We start from the raw sequence: 18,639 nt of genomic DNA on the forward strand, positions 1-18,639 counted from the left end.
AGAGAGGGGGAGAACATTGTATTGAGATCCAAAAAGAGAGAAGAAGCCATCTAGCTAATAACTATGGACCCGAAGGTCTGAGGTAAACTACTCACACATCATCGGAGAGGCTATGGTGTTGATGTAGAAGCCCTCCGTGATCGATTCCCCCTCCGGCGGAGCTCCGGAAAAGGCCCCAAGATGGGATCTCATGGGTACAGAAGGTTGCGGCGGTGGAATTCGATTTTTGGCTCCGTATCTGGTAGTTTGGGGGTACGTAGGTATATATAGGAGGAAGGAGTACGTCGGTGGAGCAACAGGGAGCCCACGAGGGTGGAGGGCGCGCCTGGGGGGGTAGGCGCGCCCCCCTACCTCATGCCCTCCTGGTTGATGTCTTGACGTATGGTCCAAATCCTCTGGATCACGTTCGTTCCGAAAATCACGTTCCCGAAGGTTTCATTCCGTTTGGACTCCGTTTGATATTCTTTTTCTGCGAAACTCTGAAATAGGCAAAAAAACAAAAATTCTGGGCTGGGCCTCCGGTTAATAGGTTAGTCCCAAAAATAATATAAAAGTGTATAATAAAGCCCAATAATGTCCAAAACAGAATATAATATAGCATGGAGCAATCAAAAATTATAGATACGTTGGAGACGTATCAATATAACATCTACGCATAAACCTGGCTCGAATGCCACTGTTGGGGAACATAGTAATTTCAAAAAAATTCCTACGCACATGCAAGATCATGGTGATGTATAGCAATGAGAGGGGAGAGTGTGTCCACGTACCCTCGTAGACCGAAAGCGGAAGCGTTATGACAACGCGGTTGATGTAGTCGTACGTCTTCACGATCGACCGATCCTCGGTACCGAACGTACGGCACCTCCGTGTTCAGCACACGTTCAGCTCGGTGACGTCCCGCGAACTCACAATCTAGTAGAGCTTCGAGGGAGAGCTTCATCAGCACGACGGCGTGATGACGGTGTTGATGAAGTTACCGACGCAGGGCTTCGCCTAACCACCGCTACGATATGACCGAGGTGGATTATGGTGGAGGGGGGCACCGCACACGGCTAAGAGAGATCAATGATCAACTTGTGTGTCTATGGGGTGCCACCTGGCCACGTATATAAAGCAGTGGAGGAGGGGGAGAGGGCCTGCCCCTATGGTGTGCCCTGGAGGAGTCCTACTCCCACCGGGAGTAGGATTCCCCCTCCTTCCCTAGTTGGACTAGGAGAGAAGGAAGGGGAGAGAGGGAGGAAGGAAAGGGGGGCGCCCCCCCCCCCTCCTAGTCCAATTTGGACCAGAGGAGGAGGGGGCGCGCGGCCTGCCTTGGCCTCCTCTCTCTCTCTCCACTGTGGCCCATTGAGGCCCATACAATTACTGAGGGGTTCCGGTAACCTCCCGGTACTCCGGTAAAATCCCGATTTCACCCTAAACCATTCCGATGTCCAAATATAGGCTTCCAATATAACGATCTTTACGTCTCGACCATTTTGAGACTCCTCGTCATGTCCGTGATCATATCCGGGACTCCGAACTACCTTCGGTACATCAAAACACAAAAACTCATAATACCGATCGTCACAGAACTTTAAGCGTGCGGACCCTACGGGTTCGAGAACCATGTAGACATGACCGAGACACGTCTCCAGTCAATAACCAACAGCAGAACCTGGATGCTCATATTGGTTCCTACATATTCTACGAAGATCTTTATCGGTCAAACCGCATAACAACATACATTGTTCCCTTTGTCATCGGTATGTTACTTGCCCGAGATTCGATCGTCGGTATCTCAATACCTAGCTCAATCTCGTTATCGGCAAGTCTCTTTACTCGTTCTGTAATGCATCATCCCGCAACTAAATCATTAGTTGCATTGCTTGCAAGGCTTATAGTGATGTGCATTACCGAGAGGGCCCAGAGATACCTCTCCGACAATCGGAGTGACAAATCCTAATCTCGATCTATGCCAACTCAACAAGTACCATCGGAGACACTTGTAGAGCACCTTTATAATCACCCAGTTACGTTGTGGCGTTTGGTAGCACACAAAGTGTTCCCCCGGTATTCGGGAGTTGCATAATCTCATAGTCATAGGAACATGTATAAGTCATGAAGAAAGCAATAGCAATATACTAAATGATCAAGTGCTAAGCTAACGGAATGGGTCAAGTCAATCACATCATTCTCTAATGATGTGATTCAGTTTATCAAATGACAACTCATGTCTATGGCTAGGAAACATAACCATCTTTGATTCAACGAGCTAGTCAAGTAGAGGCATACTACTGACACTTTGTTTGTCTATGTATTCACACATGTACTAAGTTTCTGGTTAATACAATTCTAGCATGAATAATAAACATTTATCATGATATAAGGAAATATAAATAACAACTTTATTATTGCCTCTAGGGCATATTTCCTTCACAGGCGCACGAGCACTTCAACGCCGTTATGGCGGAGGAGCATCCGGCACCATAGACGGTGTTAGTGTTCCGGCAGGCGCAAGAGGAGAGGGTTACAACCTTGCCCTCCTCGTGCATCACCGGCTGGCGGAGGACCAGATCTATGGCGAATTTGCGAGCGAGGAGGCCGTGGTAGAGAACCCGAACTTCCTAGTCGATCAGCGGGCGCTCTACGTGGCCACGCGCAGCACTCATGTCGGCTGCAACGCGATTGCGGTGTTGGCGGCGCAGGCGATCGCGGACAAACACGCTGGCAGCTCCACGTCGTTCGCGTCGGGTCATCCATGTCACCTCACCTCCACTTGCAACGTCCGGGCCACGGACTCCGATGATGAAGAGGGACATGGGAGACGGAGGCATCTGTGTCCCATGTCTTTACTCCTCCTCGCCAGCGACCCTCAACTTCACTTCCTGGAGCTCACGACCGGCGAAGATGTCGGACATGAGGGGAAACAATGACTTGGACACACATGCCGGCGAAGATTTGAACTAGGTTAACTTTTTTTAATGAAATTTGTCAAAAATGTCATGAATTTGATCCGTTTTAAATGAAAATCATCCGTTTTGCAAGAAAATCAACCGATTTGTTCAAATTTCATTTGAAGTGTGTCTAGGCGTTTGAGTCTTTGAGGTACATAATTGGACGGACACCTCCCGTATCCGTGTTCGTGGATGGATATTGTGTTCCTTTTAAGGGTCCACGTTGAAGACGCCCTTAGTGAGTCTGAAGCCCTTTTGAGGATGATCGTTTGTGCCAAGAGTGAGGCTCGGACCAAGAGAACCATACGGAGAAAGGCACACACAACACATAGCATAGAATCTACATGTTAGATAAACAAGAAATTTCCTTATATTACACTGTTTTAAATTTTGTTCCCCTATTTAACATTGACTTTTCTCTCCTTTTTTATCTAACACCGAGAATAATTTATTTTTCTTTCTAACTTTCCATCAATTTTATTAACCTGCGCCATTAGAATCTGCATCGAATGATGTTAGTTTTTTATAGTTGGACGAAATTGGCTCCTATCCATAACCGCATGAGAAAAAAGGAAAAAACAGAGGCTAGAAACGCTTCTTCTCATCGCCTTTCTCCCCAACCCTAGCGATGAGCGATGGACCTCCTGGCTCCTAGCAGCGGTGACGACGATTTAGGATTATGGATGGTGGCGGTGCTGCGGAGGACGGCCATGGAGCGGCTGCGGACAGGCCGTGCCTTGGCGTGGCTACGGATCCGACATTGGCTAGAGATGGAAACGGAGGGTGGCGGTGGCTGGAGGCTCTATGTATTTTCCACCAAGGTTAGCAATTCCACACCTATGTTTGTGCCAAATGAAAACCAAGCTTGATTTGTGTCAAATGAAAACATAATTTGATTTGTACATATTCATCTAATCGATAACCAAAGCTTAGAAACTACAACCAAGAAAAAGGGAAAACATAGCCAAAGTTTAGAGACTACCGAAAGGAAAATGGAAATGGGGGTAAAAGGTGACCACCGCTAGTTCTGAATTTTACTACCACATATTATGCATAGTTAATGTTGTTATTTGCTCTAAAATCACTGCTGCCATGCATGCACAAGTGCTCCAGGTAAGGGGCAAAAGGAACAAGATAGTGCTTGCTAAAAAGGATGAAACGTTTCTATGGTGCCATTTGACAGCCCTGCAATGGGCACTAAAAAACCCTAACCCAACCGATTCTACTAGTGAACTTCATCTAATTTCTTTCAGTTAAAGTCACCTTTATGTTGCTCATGTTGATGTACTCCCTCCGTCCCAAAATAAGTGTCACGGATTTAGTACAAAGTTGTACTAACTGTGTACTAAATCCGTGACACTTATTTTGGAACGAAGGGAGTATTTGTGGACTTGAACTCATGTATGTGAACCTAAAGTCACTTTTGTGTTGCTCATGTCATGTATATGTGGACTTGAACTATGTATGTGAACCTGGATGATGATAGTCACTTTTGTGTTGTTCATATAATGTATGTGTGAACTTGGACTCTTCTATGTGAAGTTGGATATGATGTATGTCATGTATGTGTACTTGGATGTGAGCCTCGATGTTTATGTCTCCTGCTTATGAAAATTTTGAATATTATGTGCTCAATTATGTATATGTGAATTGCGTGCACGGGATATGACATCAAATTACAAGGGAGATTTTGACCAATTTTTGAATTAAAAATTGAAATTTGAGATTTGGATTTTGTGCATGTTCTAATTAAAATCAGTTCATTTGGGTCAACAATGATTGTACATGTAACAATCAAGAAAAGTTATTCCGCAAAAAAAACAATGGGAAAAGGTTACTGCTTCATGTGAATACTTTTGGTCACAAGTTGCATCAGAGGTAAAATCGTCTTTTTTATGTGTCATTCAACACCGTTGATAGCCAAAATAACAAAGGGAACAAATTTTAGACTAGATAAGAAAATAAAATTGTGTGTCAAATAGGGAAACAAAGTTTAAGACTATTAAATAAGAAATTCTCTCTAGATAAAAGGTGGTGGATTCTACATATATATAATTAACTCAATACACCACATAGATTAATTAAACATAGAAACAAGGAATTTGGAGGAAAATTCCTATATATACATTCAGTTTGTAGGAAATGCGTACAAGAATTTCATAAGAATACTACTCATTTTCTGTGTTTTTAAAAAATTATACATCCACTCAAAGCTCATTTTGCACGTAGGAATGAGACAAGTCAATTCCTTAGGATGGCAAGTGCCATCCTATCAAATTTCTATACTAATCATAATTCCTACGTTTCAATTTTCTCCAAACTGTATGAGCCATAAAAGGTTATACTTCAAAATCTGTGGCAAATGCCTCAAAGTCAGTTCTGCATCTGCATCCTAACAAGTCTGACGAAATTTAAACAAATTATAATTATTATGCGGTCATTCAGTTTCCCTCGCACAATGCTGATCTTCTAAAAGGCACCGGAGTTAGGCTCACAACGTAAAAGATCCAAGTATACCCTCATTATTCTACCAATTCAATAACACTACCTATCGCAAACTAGGTTACCTAACCCTAGAAAGAATTTCAGCTTATTTATCCAATCAAGTGTAATCAGTCTGAGCAAACTGAAACGTGCCGAATATGCCCTGAAGTACCCGTGTTCACGCTTTTCATGTATCAAGAATTCAAGATTCAAGAACCATCTCACCCGCAACCAAACCAAACAAAGAGACCAAATTTAGCTGCAGAAGGCGGGAACAGAACCATCAAAACAAATGATATCCACCCAATGCATCTTAACTATCTGATTTGGGCAAAACAAAATAGGCAATGTGCGTGTGCACATGGAGTACATTGCAAAATTGAGGTGCGGTACATTGTTAAGTTAAAATCTCACAGCAGCTGCCACCCTGCACCTAATCTTCCTGCAACGCCTTCATCAAGTATAGCCTGTTGAAACTCTGGCCAGCAACCCTGCAATCATAAATGGCAACAATCAATACAAGGGCCTATACAATCTGCACCAAGTGTGCTTAAAAAGCATGCAAAAAGGCCTGCCAAACCAACTAACAATGAATCCACATATGCATAGGAATGTTACAGAATCCATACCCATTGATATGGTTGCAGTAACTCGAGATCTGATTGGTTACGAGATAACCCTCTAAGCGGGATGGCTCAGGAAGCGGCTTGAAGATAGGGTTGGATGGATCTTCTTCTGGCAACGGCTCCTCGCCAGCAGCCTTTCTAGACATGTTCTCTTGCCTGTAGTGTCACAAACAATAAGGGGGGTGTTTAATGTCCACACATTTGCTGTACATACGGAGACTTGCTTCACATTTCGAATTACACAAAAAAGATTTTTCATCGGAAAGAGGTCTACGAAGACTTTTGGGAAAACGTCGATGTTTGCTGCCTTATTTGGCAAAGAAAAATAGAGTACGTTATAAGAAATTAATCGGTCAGTTGAATATTCGGGAGCAGTAACTTAATCGTTCAAAAATTTTAGCTTCTGGGAGGCACTATCTTTGGATGACACAAGAGCTAATAAACAGCAATGGTTCAGTATTTGTTTTCACCTTCTCTTTTGAAGCCATGCCTGTTGCTGTGACTGTTGCCTTCCTAGGTTGCGATAGTAATATTGGAACTACATTAAAAGGAAAACTCAGTCAAACAAATACATTTGTCACTTGAATCCATTTCTTTTAAAATCCAAGGTTACCTTGTTTTGCTCTGATGAAAGACCATCCATGCACCCAATCATAAACTCTAGGTTCCTTTCCATAAAGGGCGCAGTCGACAATTTAAGACGGTCGAAGTCACACTGGGACCAGAAATGAAAAAGATGTTACTCCAGGAAATGCTAAAAGGAGAAGACATATTTTCTACAAATGCATTTAGGAGTAAAAAATCTCAACCTGAGAAACAGGTGATTCAGCTTCCAGCTCCTTCATGAAGGCACTGACAAGCGCTGAGTTGGACACTTTAATCTGCGAGACAAACAAAAAAGATACATCAAGAGATCAATTTCATTGCCATGATTATACAGAAGATATAAGAGTGCGCACCGGTATCTCCTCGAAAATATCAACCCATGACAATTTCTTTTCCCTTAGCCTGTGAACACAACGGGTCATTCGCACATACAATGTCTGAGACTTAGAAAAAGTATGGAGTCACAGAAATCAAACCATACTTCTCTCCAGTTAAACCATTGTTGCGGTACAGATCCATAAAAGAGTCTGTGAGCTTCAGGGCTTTAAGAGCTAGCACTCCTTGACTAGACCTAGATGGGTCATACACGATACACACGCATCTCCGGATGTTCTCCTGTGAGATGTAAACGTTAATCCAGCAAGGAAAATAGGAGACCAAGTAATAAAAACCATGATGACCTTAGGACCTACTCAAAGATAAGTATGAAGCTGATACTGAAAAATGTTTTGGTGAAAGCTCAGGCATAACTATGAAGCTGAATAGCTGATACTGATAAATCATTTGCTTGAAGCTCGTACTGTAGCATTTCATGTATACCGTGTTTAACCTTACTACTGCACTAGTAATTGTTCTTGGAAAGCATTTGAAACTTAAAAACGTAATGCCTGATCTGTAAAAACTAATTGTTCTTGGAAAGCATTTGAAACCTAAAAACGTAATGCCTGATCTGTAAAAACTAAGTACCAACTTGAAAATTGAAATACAACTGAAACTTGAACCTAACACCAAAATCTTGTTGAAACCTACACACTGACACCTGAAATCTGTTAAATTTTGGAGGGAGGGGAGGCCGACGAATGTACAACCAGACCACCACTATCCTCTTTACTAAGAAGCATGGACACGCCAGAAATTGCCGATTGGCCGTCCTGATATAGTGGGAGAATCAATATTTTTTTTAAAGAAAAATAAACAGGGGCATGGTGGAATACTGTACGTGACACATCTGGGACACGGCTTGGCCAAAAAACAGCCTCAGCCTAATACCTTGCAGGGGTCAGTTGCACGCACGCTCTCCATACGACGAGCTTCTCCCAGCCTCCCAGACAGCAGAGAACGCGCGGCGGCGACACCTGGTATCGACCGGCGACCGCTACCCCCAGCAACAGCAGCCTCTCCTCCCAACGGCAGGTAACCCAACTCCCCAAACCCAGCAGCCTCTCCTCAACCTCTTCCATCTCTTTTATTATGATTTTCTTCCATGGCTGCTGCGTGCTGCTGTTTGCTACGGTGCTACCCATGATCTGCTGCTCTTTGAATGCTTGTGCTGCATGTTGTTAGGTAGCATGGCATCTGGGAGCGCCACAACCGGTACTGGTAGCCAATCGTCCATGGGTGGAGAGTGAAGGGCGGCCTGGTTCTGGTGCTGTAGATACCAATTCCCAAGTATCCTGTGTGGTCTTCTTCTAATACTAGACTAGCGTTTGATGTGTTTTGCAAGATGCAACTTGCATTGACATGGGACTATGGGAGGATTAATCAGCCACTTGATGGAGGAGACATCAAATTGGGCAGTATTATGGTCTCTCTCTTTTTTGTCGTAACTCTATATTACAACAACAACAACAACAACAACAATAACAACAAAGCCTTTAGTCCCAAACAAGTTGGAGTAAGCTAGAAGTGAAACCCATAAGATCTCGCGACCAACTCATGGCTCTGGCACCTGGATAGCAAGCTTCCATGCACCCCTGTCGTAACTCTATATTAAACGGCATATTTTTTATTTTATTTTATATATACTCGCCATATCCCGAAATGGCTGTTTTGGAAAATTCCATATCCCGTGTCCCCGTATGCCTATCGCCGTGTCTCCGTCCCCGTATCCGTGCTTCTTAGCCTCTTTATACTTACACGTAAAGGAGAAACCATATAGGTGCATTTGTCTGGCTTCCCTACTGCCCGCCATAGAAAATCTGAAAAAAAGATGGATCTGACCCTCCATTCCCACACTACATAAGAACTACAAACGTAACTTCCCTAGTCAAGTCCCAAAGCCTGTAAACTCCTTAAGCTAAAACTCCTACAAATTCCTTTTTTAGATCTACACAATATCTTAATATGACTAAAATCATCTTTTATGGTAGATCACAATGTGACTCTTTGGTATAGATATGTATGTGAACTCAAGAGTAGACCACAGATTTGGCATGTTCAAAACTGTTAACCAAAAGGACGGTCCGGTAAAAACATCAAAAACAGGGAGGTTCCAACACTAGTGAAATATTTTTCAACACCAGCATGCAGCTCATTTCTCTAACCGTACCTGATAGTTCATAAATGTTTCAATCAGCTCAACGGTTTGAAAAGATCCAAGCAAGCAGGACTGATACCTGTAAGGAAGGTAAAAGCAAAAGCAATGCAAAGGGTCAACATTGTAATCCAGTAGCAGAGTACAACATGAATGTTATGCTAGAAGCCACAACGTAAGCAAGATACAACATAACAGCATCATACTCGTGTAGCTCAAGATAAAATATGGTGGACAAGCATCACGACTCACAAACTCATAATAGTGTATTTACAATTAAGAAATATACAGTGTGTTTTGAACAAGACATGTAAACAGGTCGACTAGTATATCAATAGTGTAAACTATACCTCGTAAGCACCTAACACAGACCACTTAAATGCTAACCCAGTAACCCTCACTCCCTCAGATTTCCCGAGTTTTGATGTTACTCCACATAATAAACAAATCTAGCAACCTTTATGAATTAGTGTTCCAGAAAGATAAATTGCACTTGTCAATTTGAAAAGAATCTAGTTAAGAAATTTAGACATAGCTAACGTAAAACCATGAAGTACCAGCAGAATACACACCTAGCGGCTATGACCAACACTAGTTAGTTCTCACTTCTCAGTGCCAACAGCAGTACCATTTTGCATTGGCAAATGAACATGCATCAATTATGTCTGGCTGTAACATTTCCTACAGGCCTACAATGCCATAAATATAAGAAAAACATAGCATAGCATACAGATTGTCCATTCGAAACAGTGAAAAACTATTTTCTATCGAGGAGTATGTCAGTACACTTCTACACTCTAGTTGTTCAGTTATGCAAGACGGACAAATAATACATAAATACATGAAGAAGATATGTGAATTTGTCAACGTACATGCCAAATATCTAAACACACCACTAACTATTCCTTAATGAATTTGAGTATCAATACTGAATCGGATGAAATAGCTTCTCACCATCCAACAGTGTTATTGTCGACATTAACCTCCCTCAAGCACCTCATCATCTCAAGCTGATAGTTCGCACCATCTGCATCTGCTTCCTCGTCATCCTCTCTTATCTACAATGTAAGGTAGGTATTATTCGCCAAAAGATCGGATGAATCACAAGTATCCTGGAAGTAACACTGCCAAGAATGTCAGACTCACAGGGAAAGGAAAACAGTTGGTCACTTCCAGAACACTACCAACATCCAAACCAAGCAGTTGGCCTGTAACCAGAGCAGGCGCAAACTCCTCACAGTGCTTAATGATCTTCAGGACAGCCTGCATATTAAGAGACAAACAAATGATAATTAGAAGAATTACACCAGCCCAACTGTGTTTAGTAATATAGACGCCAGTTGCTAGTCATGGAAATACCAACTGATGAACCACTAGCATACTGTAGCTGATCTAACTTAGTTAAAACCAGGTGAAACTTTTGTTTCAGTGTCAACCCAGTCTACACTTTTTTCGACAGGTCAATATTTTGGTTTAACAGTATTGGGCTTCCAATAACATGCAAAACTGAAACAGGTAACTGGAGCTAAAGAAACAACATTATCAATTGTATCCGTAGACACCCCAGATAATAGCATATGTAAGTGTGTTCTATTATTCGATGTGTATCAAAGAAAACTAGGAAAGTAGCACTAATAGCTTTTTTATATGTGCAAACATATTACTGAACAGATTGATGTTCTTGGTGTGCTTAAAGTTTATTTTGAAGAAAAATATGTTCAGATGTAGCAACTCTAGCAAAAGGTTCAGGGAGGTATTGTATATAAGGAAACAGCATCCAGTTGGTGGTCTATGGCAATAGACTAGACGCTGTTCTTGCCCCTCTATGCACTACAAATCATACTGGAGTTCCGTTTTGCAAAAGGTAGTTTCTCAAAATAACTTACTCATTTCCACTTCAAGATGCAAAAGGTTAGTTGAAAGCACCTTTGTTCAAATATGTAACACGTACTGTAATTGGTAAATATTCCCCTAACTAACTTGACTCCACAGCACAGTAAATTAACCACAAACTTCACCAATGTCAAATCAGCAATCATCTCAATACAGATCCGCCGAAAAGCGAGAGCTTCCCCTAATTCATCTCACGCGTCAGCGACCAAAATCAAACGAACTAAAACTGCGTATGCACGCCAGACTCTCCCGAACGAACGCAAAAGGGGGATCGAGAGCAATCACCAGTCCCTCCATCTGGACGACGCGGAGCTGCACCGCCGCCTCTTCGGTGACCGTCGACATGGCCTGCAGGAACGACTTCCCTCCCGTCGCCGGTGCTGCTGCACATCAGCCAACCAACCAAACCACCCGATGGCATCCAGAGTTAAAAGCGTGCAATAGATAGGGCGTGGAGCGGAACAGACGAGGATGTTGGCGTCACTTACGATTCGCCATGGCTGCTCGGTGGTCGGCGGCGCGGGGGCACGAAGAGAGATTGGAGGGACGGCGCGAGGAGGAGGAAGGGGAGGGGAGGATGTGCGGGCTAGGGTTTTTGGTGTGGCAAGGCTATTCGGTCGAGTCGGTCTTGGTCGATGTGCGGCACAGATCTCCTCCAGCTTTTCGCTGTACACCAGTTGGAACTAGTTGGAAAACAGGAAAGTTTCGTAGAGCCTGTTTCAATTTGGTTTCGTGTTTCGGATTATTCAGAACAACTTTCGCTTAATTTTCTCCATAAAAAACCTTTTGAGACAAAACTTCAAGTTTTTTCCTGTGAAAATAAAAAATTCAACATTATACACGAAAGATCTTTTTTTGGCTTAAATATTTGAAAAGGAGGAAATCTAGGGGAGATTTCCAAATTTAAGTCATATAATAGAAAAAAAATGAGATGTCCTCTTCACTCTAATGCTTATTAGGAATTCTTCATGCGAAAAACTTGAAAACTTCAATTACACAAAACTCAACAAAAACTTCATGAGATCCATTAGTATAACAAAGCAAATCATTTCTCTAAGTACTGTTGTAAACTCATTCATATTTTATTGTTGCATTATCTCTACTCCTGGTGGACGAGTTGGTGAATAGTCTCCGCGGTTTATTTTCGCTGGGTTTTTTTCGTCTCTCCTCCCACCACCCCCTCCCACCCTGGTCCGCGGTTTATTTTCGCTGGGTTTTTTTCGTCTCTCCTCCCACCACCCCCTCCCACCCTGGTCCATCGGTTTCTTTTCTCTCCACTCTTTATTACAACCAGAACTTTCCTAACGTGTAACAAATCACGGATCTAACTTCCTTAAATTATGCAAAACAATCGATTCCTTTTATTGGTTCAATTTGTCTTAGGAAACAAATAACAGATTTTCATGAAACAAATAATACATTTTAATCTAACTTTCCTAACTTATCTAAATCAATCGATTTCTCTTATTAGTGAAATTTGTTTTAGGAAACAAATAACAGACACGTCACAACTTTCCTCCCAATAAATAGTTTCTTAACATTTGCAAACTTTCCTAGTCAGACACTCATAAACGGGCAGGTACTGATATCACGTTACCAAACAATAAAACCTCATTTGCATAGAAATCAGTTTAAAAATCCTAACTTTCCTAAATTTTTACCTTTCCTTGATAACAACCAATATTTCCTATGTTTTCCACCTATTGAAGGAAATCACCCCTCCATCGATATTAGCATTTTTTGAACTGAGATCTCCGGGTTATGATTTTTTTTTGCGATTATTTCCAATTGTGACATCTCCTTCCACTCCGGCTCCTTCTCGCATAAACACCTCCACCACAGCCAGGTGACACCGCCCCAGACCTCCTGCCTCTCCACACCTTCTCCGCCACCTCCTTCTCGTACTCCATTAACAATCCCTCCGCCACATTTGTCCACGGCGGTGTCGAGCGCATGGCGCAGCAGCGTACCAGCGGTAGAGCAGCGCATAGCAGCAGGAAGCAACACGCAGCAGGCGAGGCGAGCGGCCGACGGTGGAGGGCAGAGATGCGGCCGGCGTGGCTAAGGGGGCGGCCGGCAGAAGATGGCCACGACTGGAGGCGGCGCGAGGCAGGGGCGCGACAGCGGGGTGAGCGAAGGGATAGGCGGCAGCAGACGGGGCGAGCGCAGCCAGCGAGAGTGTGGCGCGCGGCCAGGGTGTGTGTCGCGCGGGGCACAGTGGTGCGGCGGCTGCGGCGAGCGCGACTACAGCGGCGGGCGCGACCGACGCGGTGTAGCACGGGCGTGGGCATGGAGAGGGAGTGGCCCCACGGGCGCGGAAGAAGAGCGGCAGGCTCGGGACATGGGCGTGCATAGGAGCGGGCATGTGCCACGGGGTCAATCCGAGGAGCTCAGTGGCTACCCCTGCAATGGCCATGGCGGACGGTGGTTCTCGGCCACGGCGAAATACCTAACGAGAGCAAATGAGAGGGGAAACAGGGGAAAGGCAAGAGGAGATCATGGCGGTGTCAATGGTGCCCTAGGGGAAGACATGGGAGCTCGGGGCGGCGCGGATCGAACGGCAATGTCGCGATGGCCCAAGGTTGAGGAAGACGGCAGCGACGTTGATGCGGGGGTGTTGGACTTGATCTCGTTGGCACAGACGAAGTAGCGAAGGCGTTCGGAGCTCCTCGATAAGCTCCTAGCCCGCAGGGAGGGCAGTGGCCATGTGGACGGGGTCGGTCATGGTGGCCGTGGCGTCTGACTTCGTCCAGATCGACGGGATCGAGCGAGCGAGGAGGAGAAGTGGATTTGGGAGGGGGCGTCGAGGAGGAGTGAGGCCATGGGGCAGGGAAGGCAGGGCGTCACCCTTATCCATTCCCCTTCGATGCCAGCGAGGTGGTCGGGCGGGAGCCCGGCTCTGTAGCGACGCGGCTCGGGAAACAGGAGAAGACGACCGCGCGGGGACTGGACCGCTGAGCCGGTTCGGTGGCAAGGCCCGGGGGGCAGGGCGAATCCCCTTTTACATCGTCCTTTTGGTTTTTCAATGTATTCTAATCTGTTTCTTCTTTTTAACACCGTTTTCTATTTATTCTTATCAACTAAATGATCTCTACTCCTAATGTCTCAGTTGGTAGTCTCCGTCCGGGTTTATTTTCGTCCCACCTCCCGAGTGAGGAAGAGGGGAGAGAGAGTGAGGAAGAGGGAGGGAGAGGGTGTGTGTGTGAGAATTTGATGGTAAAAAAGGTCGTCAATGTCACTTAATATGTATGAGAATATTAAATGTAATATTAACATAATTGATATTGAACTTTTAAAGTTAATGGGGTCCCGTTGCAATGCACGGGCGTTCTTCTAGTATCTACTGTAATCCAATTTTACTATAGCTTATACCCTACAATACAAACCATAGACTCATCAAAATAAGCGCACAACGCAAAGAAAACAGAATCTGTGAAAACAGAACAGTCTGTAGCAATCTAAAAACTTTGAATACTTATCTAACTCAAAAAATTCTGAAAAATTAGGACAACGTGGGCAATTGTATATAAATCTTGTGTAAAAAATTCAGATTTTTATCACGCTTCTGTGATTTTTCAAAATTCTGCGACTAGCGCACAAAGTTTCTGTTTTTCAACAAGGTCAAATCAACTATCATCCAACATGATCCCAAAGGCTTTGCTTGGCACAAACACTAATTAAAACATAAAAAACACTCATAACAGTAGCATAATTGTGCAAACACTCAAGAACAGAAAGAAAAAGACAAAAAATACATTTTATTCATTGGGTTGCCTCCCAACAAGCGCTATCGTTTTATGCCCCTAGCTAGGCATAATGCATAGATTCAAGTATTGTCATCTTTGATTTTTGCAACTTTTGTAAGGGCCTTTACAAACCCGGGAGGCTCTTTACACTTCTCAAGATTTTTAGGAAAAGAGACCATCTTGAGATCCAAAATATCCAAACACTTATTGCAAAGAGTAATCAAAGTATTCATTCGGTTGAGATTCCCACTGATATGTTTCAGAAGTTCATTGTATTTTTGTAACTCAACCAAATGTTTATGAAAATCACTCAACTTATCCAAAATTTGAGCTCCTTCTTGATTAAAAGAAATCCCCTTTTTGGTAGGCGGATTTCCCAAAATCCCTTCTAGGATCTCATAAGCAGTATTAGCATTAAGCGCAATAAAGTTTCCTTTAGCGGCAAAATCCAAAAGTTGTCTATGATGCAAAGCTAATAAAAATTTTGAAGCAAAAATTTTTGCATCCCCTTTTAGATTGCAAATGCGATAGGATTCCATCGGCCTATACCAAGCATCTTTGAAATTTTCTCCTTGTCTTTGTTTGAAGTATAAAACTTTAAAATCCGGTGACAAAGGAGGAGTAGTCATGCTGGCCATAGCAACAAGATCACAAGCAAAAAGATAGATCTGACGAGAAAACGGCAGACGAAAAAAATGGCGAATAAAACGGCAAATTTTGTGAAATGGGGGAGATGAAAATGAGAGGCAAATGGAAAATAATGTAAATTGCAAGGAGATGAGATTTGTGATTAGGAACCTAGTAGATGTTGATGATGTCTCCCCAGCAACGGCGCCAGAAATTCCTTTTGATGCGGCTTGAACTACGTCGGTATTTCCCCAAAGAGGAAGGAATGATGCAGCACAACTACGGTAGATATTTCCCACAGTGATGAGACCAAGGTTATCGAACCAGTAGGAGAAACCACGCAACATTACGTGAACGGTACCTGCACACAAAGAACAAATACTTACAACCCAACGTAAAAGATGGGTTGTCAATCCCTCCCGGGTAAAGAGATAGATAAAATTATAGTAGATAGGATAAATAGATCTCGTAGGAACGCGAGATAAAAGAAATAACAATAAATTGCAGCAAGGTATTTTTGGGTTTTTGGACTAATAGATCTGAAAATAAAATAAAATAAAAATAGATCTCGAAAACAAATATGATAAAGAAGAGACCGGGGGCTATAGATTTCAGTAGTGGCTTCTCTCAAGAAAAATAGTATACGGTGGGTAAACAAATTATGTTGCGCAATTGATAGAACTTCAAATAATTATGACGATATCCAGGCAATGATCATTATATAGGCATCACGTTCAAGATTAGTAGACCGACTCCTGCCTGCATCTGCTACTATTACTCCACACATCGACCGCTATCCAGCATGCATCTAGTGTATTAAGTTCATGGAGAAACGGAGTAATGCAATAAGAACGATGACATGATGTAGACAAGATCTACTCATGTAGGAATAGACCTCATCTTGTTATCCTTAATAGCAACGATACATACGTGTCATTTCCACTTCTGTCACTGGGATTGAGTACCGTAAGATTGAACCCATCACAAAGCACCTCTTCCCATGGCAAGAAAAATCGATCTAGTCGATTCAACTCAACCAAAGATTTGAAGAAGAAATATGAGGCTATAAGTAATCATGCATATAAGAGATCAGAAGACTCAAATAACTTTCATGGATAAAAAGATAGGTCTGATCATAAACTCAAAGTTCATCGGATCCCAACAAACACACCGCAAAAAAAGAGTTACATTAAATAGATCTCCAAGAGACCATTGTATTGAGAATCAAAAGAGAGAGAGGAAGCCATCTAGCTACTAACTACGGACCCGTAGGTCTACAATGAACTACTCACGCATCATCGGAGAGGCACCAATGAGGATGATGAACCCCTTCGTGATGGTGTCTAGATTGGATATGTGGTTTCTGAAACTTGCAGCGGCTGGAATTGTGTTTCGTCGACTCCCCTAGGGTTTTTGGAATATTCGGGTATTTATAGAGCAAAGAGGCGTGGCGGGAGGCCACCGAGGTGGGCACAACCCACCTGGGCGCGCCTGGGCCCCCAGACGCGCCTAGGTGGGTTGTGCCCCCCTCGGGGCACCCCTCTGGTACTTCTTTGGCCCATCCTGTGTCTTCTGGCCCAGAAAAAATCTCCAAAAAGTTACACTCGTTTGGACTCCGTTTGGTATAGGTTTTCTATGTAGTAAAAAAAACATGCAAAAAACAGCAAGTGGCATTGGGCTCTATGTCAATAGGTTAGTCCCAAAAAATGATATATTATCATTATAAAATGATTGTAAAACATCCAAGAATGATAATATAACATCATGGAACAATAAAAAATTACAGATACGTTGGAGATGTATCAAGTTTCTGTTGAGTTTTGTGTGTTGAAGTTTTCAAGGTTTGGAGCTACTTGGAGCTATATTTTTATTTATCACATGATATGAGTTTTACTTGGAGCGTCTTGTATTATAGTAGTCTTTTCTTTGTTTTATTTTTAGTTTTCCACAATCATTATTTGCTGCACACACCTTTTGAGAGGGGCACACATTTATTCGCAATTTGTTAGAATACTCTATGAGCTTCACTTATTTGTTTTGAACTAGGAAGTTGCTCTATTGCTCCAGTTATATCTATTAGAGCACGGCGGTGGTTATATTTTAAAGAAGGGATTTTTATTTCTGTGCCCCTAGTTCGTTAGTTGTACTCATTCATCCCCATGTTGTTAACTTTTGCTCACTTTTCCCCACTCCCTTGCCCAAAACCCTCAGAACAGGTGTGACGCCCCCGATTTGACCGTACACTAATCATGCACGCAAATGTGTACGACCAAGATCAGGGACTCACGGGAAGATATCACAACACAACTCTAAAACATAAATAAGTCATACAAGCATCATAATACAAGCCAGGGGCCTCGAGGGCTCGAATACAAGTGCTCGATCATAGACGAGTCAGCGGAAGCAACAATATCTGAGTACAGACATAAGTTAAACAAGTTTTGCCTTAAGAAGGCTAGCACAAAAGTAGCAACGATCGAAGAGGCAAGGCCAACTGCCTGGGACCTCCTAACTACTCCTGGTCGTCGTCAGCGGCCTGCACGTAGTAGTAGGCACCTCCAGTGTCGTGGGAGTCGTCGTCGACGGTGGCGTCTGGCTCCTGGACTCCAACATCTGGTTGCGACAACCAGATAGAAAGGAAAGGGGGAAAAAGAGGGAGAGAAGCAACCGTGAGTACTCATCCAAAGTACTCGCAAGCAAGGAGCTACACTACATATGCATGGGTATATGTGTAAAGGGGCATATCAGTGGACTGAACTGCAGAATGCCAGAATTAAAAGGGGGATAGCTAGTCCTGTCGAAGACTACGCTTCTGGTCATCTCCATCTTGCAGCATATAGAAGAGAATAGAGTGAAGTCCTCCAAGTAGCATCGCATAGCATAATCCTACCCGGCAATCCCCTCCTCGTCTCCCTGTTAGAGAGCGATCACCGGGTTGTATCTGGCACTTGGAAGGGCGTATTTTATTCAGTATCCAGTTCTAGTTGTCATAAGGTCAAGGTACAACTCCGGGTCGTCCTTTTACCGAGGAACACGGCTATTCGAATAGATAAACTTCCCTGCAGGGGTGCACCACATAACCCAACACGCTCGATCCCAATTGGCCGGACACACTTTCCTGGGTCATGCCCGGCCTCGTAAGATCAACACGTCGCAGCCCCACCTAGGCTCAACAGAGAGGTCAGCAC

General features: G+C 43.4%; 1 protein-coding gene across 2 annotated transcripts; it reads right to left on the reverse strand.

Annotated features, from left to right (window-relative positions):
* Nucleotides 1-5,674: 5,674 nt before the first annotated feature.
* On the reverse strand, nt 5,675-11,753 carry LOC109743775 (eukaryotic translation initiation factor 3 subunit H). 2 transcript variants are annotated; one of them, XM_020302865.4, is made up of 12 exons: nt 11,567-11,753; nt 11,364-11,458; nt 10,332-10,448; nt 10,140-10,243; nt 9,201-9,267; nt 7,134-7,267; nt 7,006-7,054; nt 6,856-6,927; nt 6,660-6,761; nt 6,517-6,584; nt 6,050-6,202; nt 5,675-5,911 (listed from the first exon to the last, which is right to left on the reverse strand). In XM_020302865.4, the coding sequence occupies exons 1-12, from the start codon at nt 11,574-11,576 to the stop codon at nt 5,854-5,856; spliced, it is 1,029 nt and encodes a 342-aa protein (XP_020158454.1). In that variant the 5' UTR covers nt 11,577-11,753; the 3' UTR covers nt 5,675-5,853. The 2 variants fall into 2 exon arrangements, with proteins under 2 accessions (XP_020158454.1, XP_020158452.1); XM_020302863.4 differs by having other exon boundaries at nt 11,364-11,461.
* Between the last annotated feature and the right edge of the window lie 6,886 nt (nt 11,754-18,639).

Source organism: Aegilops tauschii, chromosome 2 (assembly GCF_002575655.3).
Source record: "Aegilops tauschii subsp. strangulata cultivar AL8/78 chromosome 2, Aet v6.0, whole genome shotgun sequence".
NCBI lineage: Eukaryota > Viridiplantae > Streptophyta > Magnoliopsida > Poales > Poaceae > Aegilops > Aegilops tauschii.

Bases quoted from the DNA above. Each gene is read 5' to 3' on its own strand.
- LOC109743775 (XM_020302863.4), bottom strand. The intron at 10,244-10,331 runs GTGAGTCTGACA...CTTACATTGTAG, and splicing joins CCAACTGTTTTCCTTTCCCT to ATAAGAGAGGATGACGAGGA. The intron at 6,762-6,855 runs GTTGAGATTTTT...TTCTGGTCCCAG, and splicing joins CTGAATCACCTGTTTCTCAG to TGTGACTTCGACCGTCTTAA.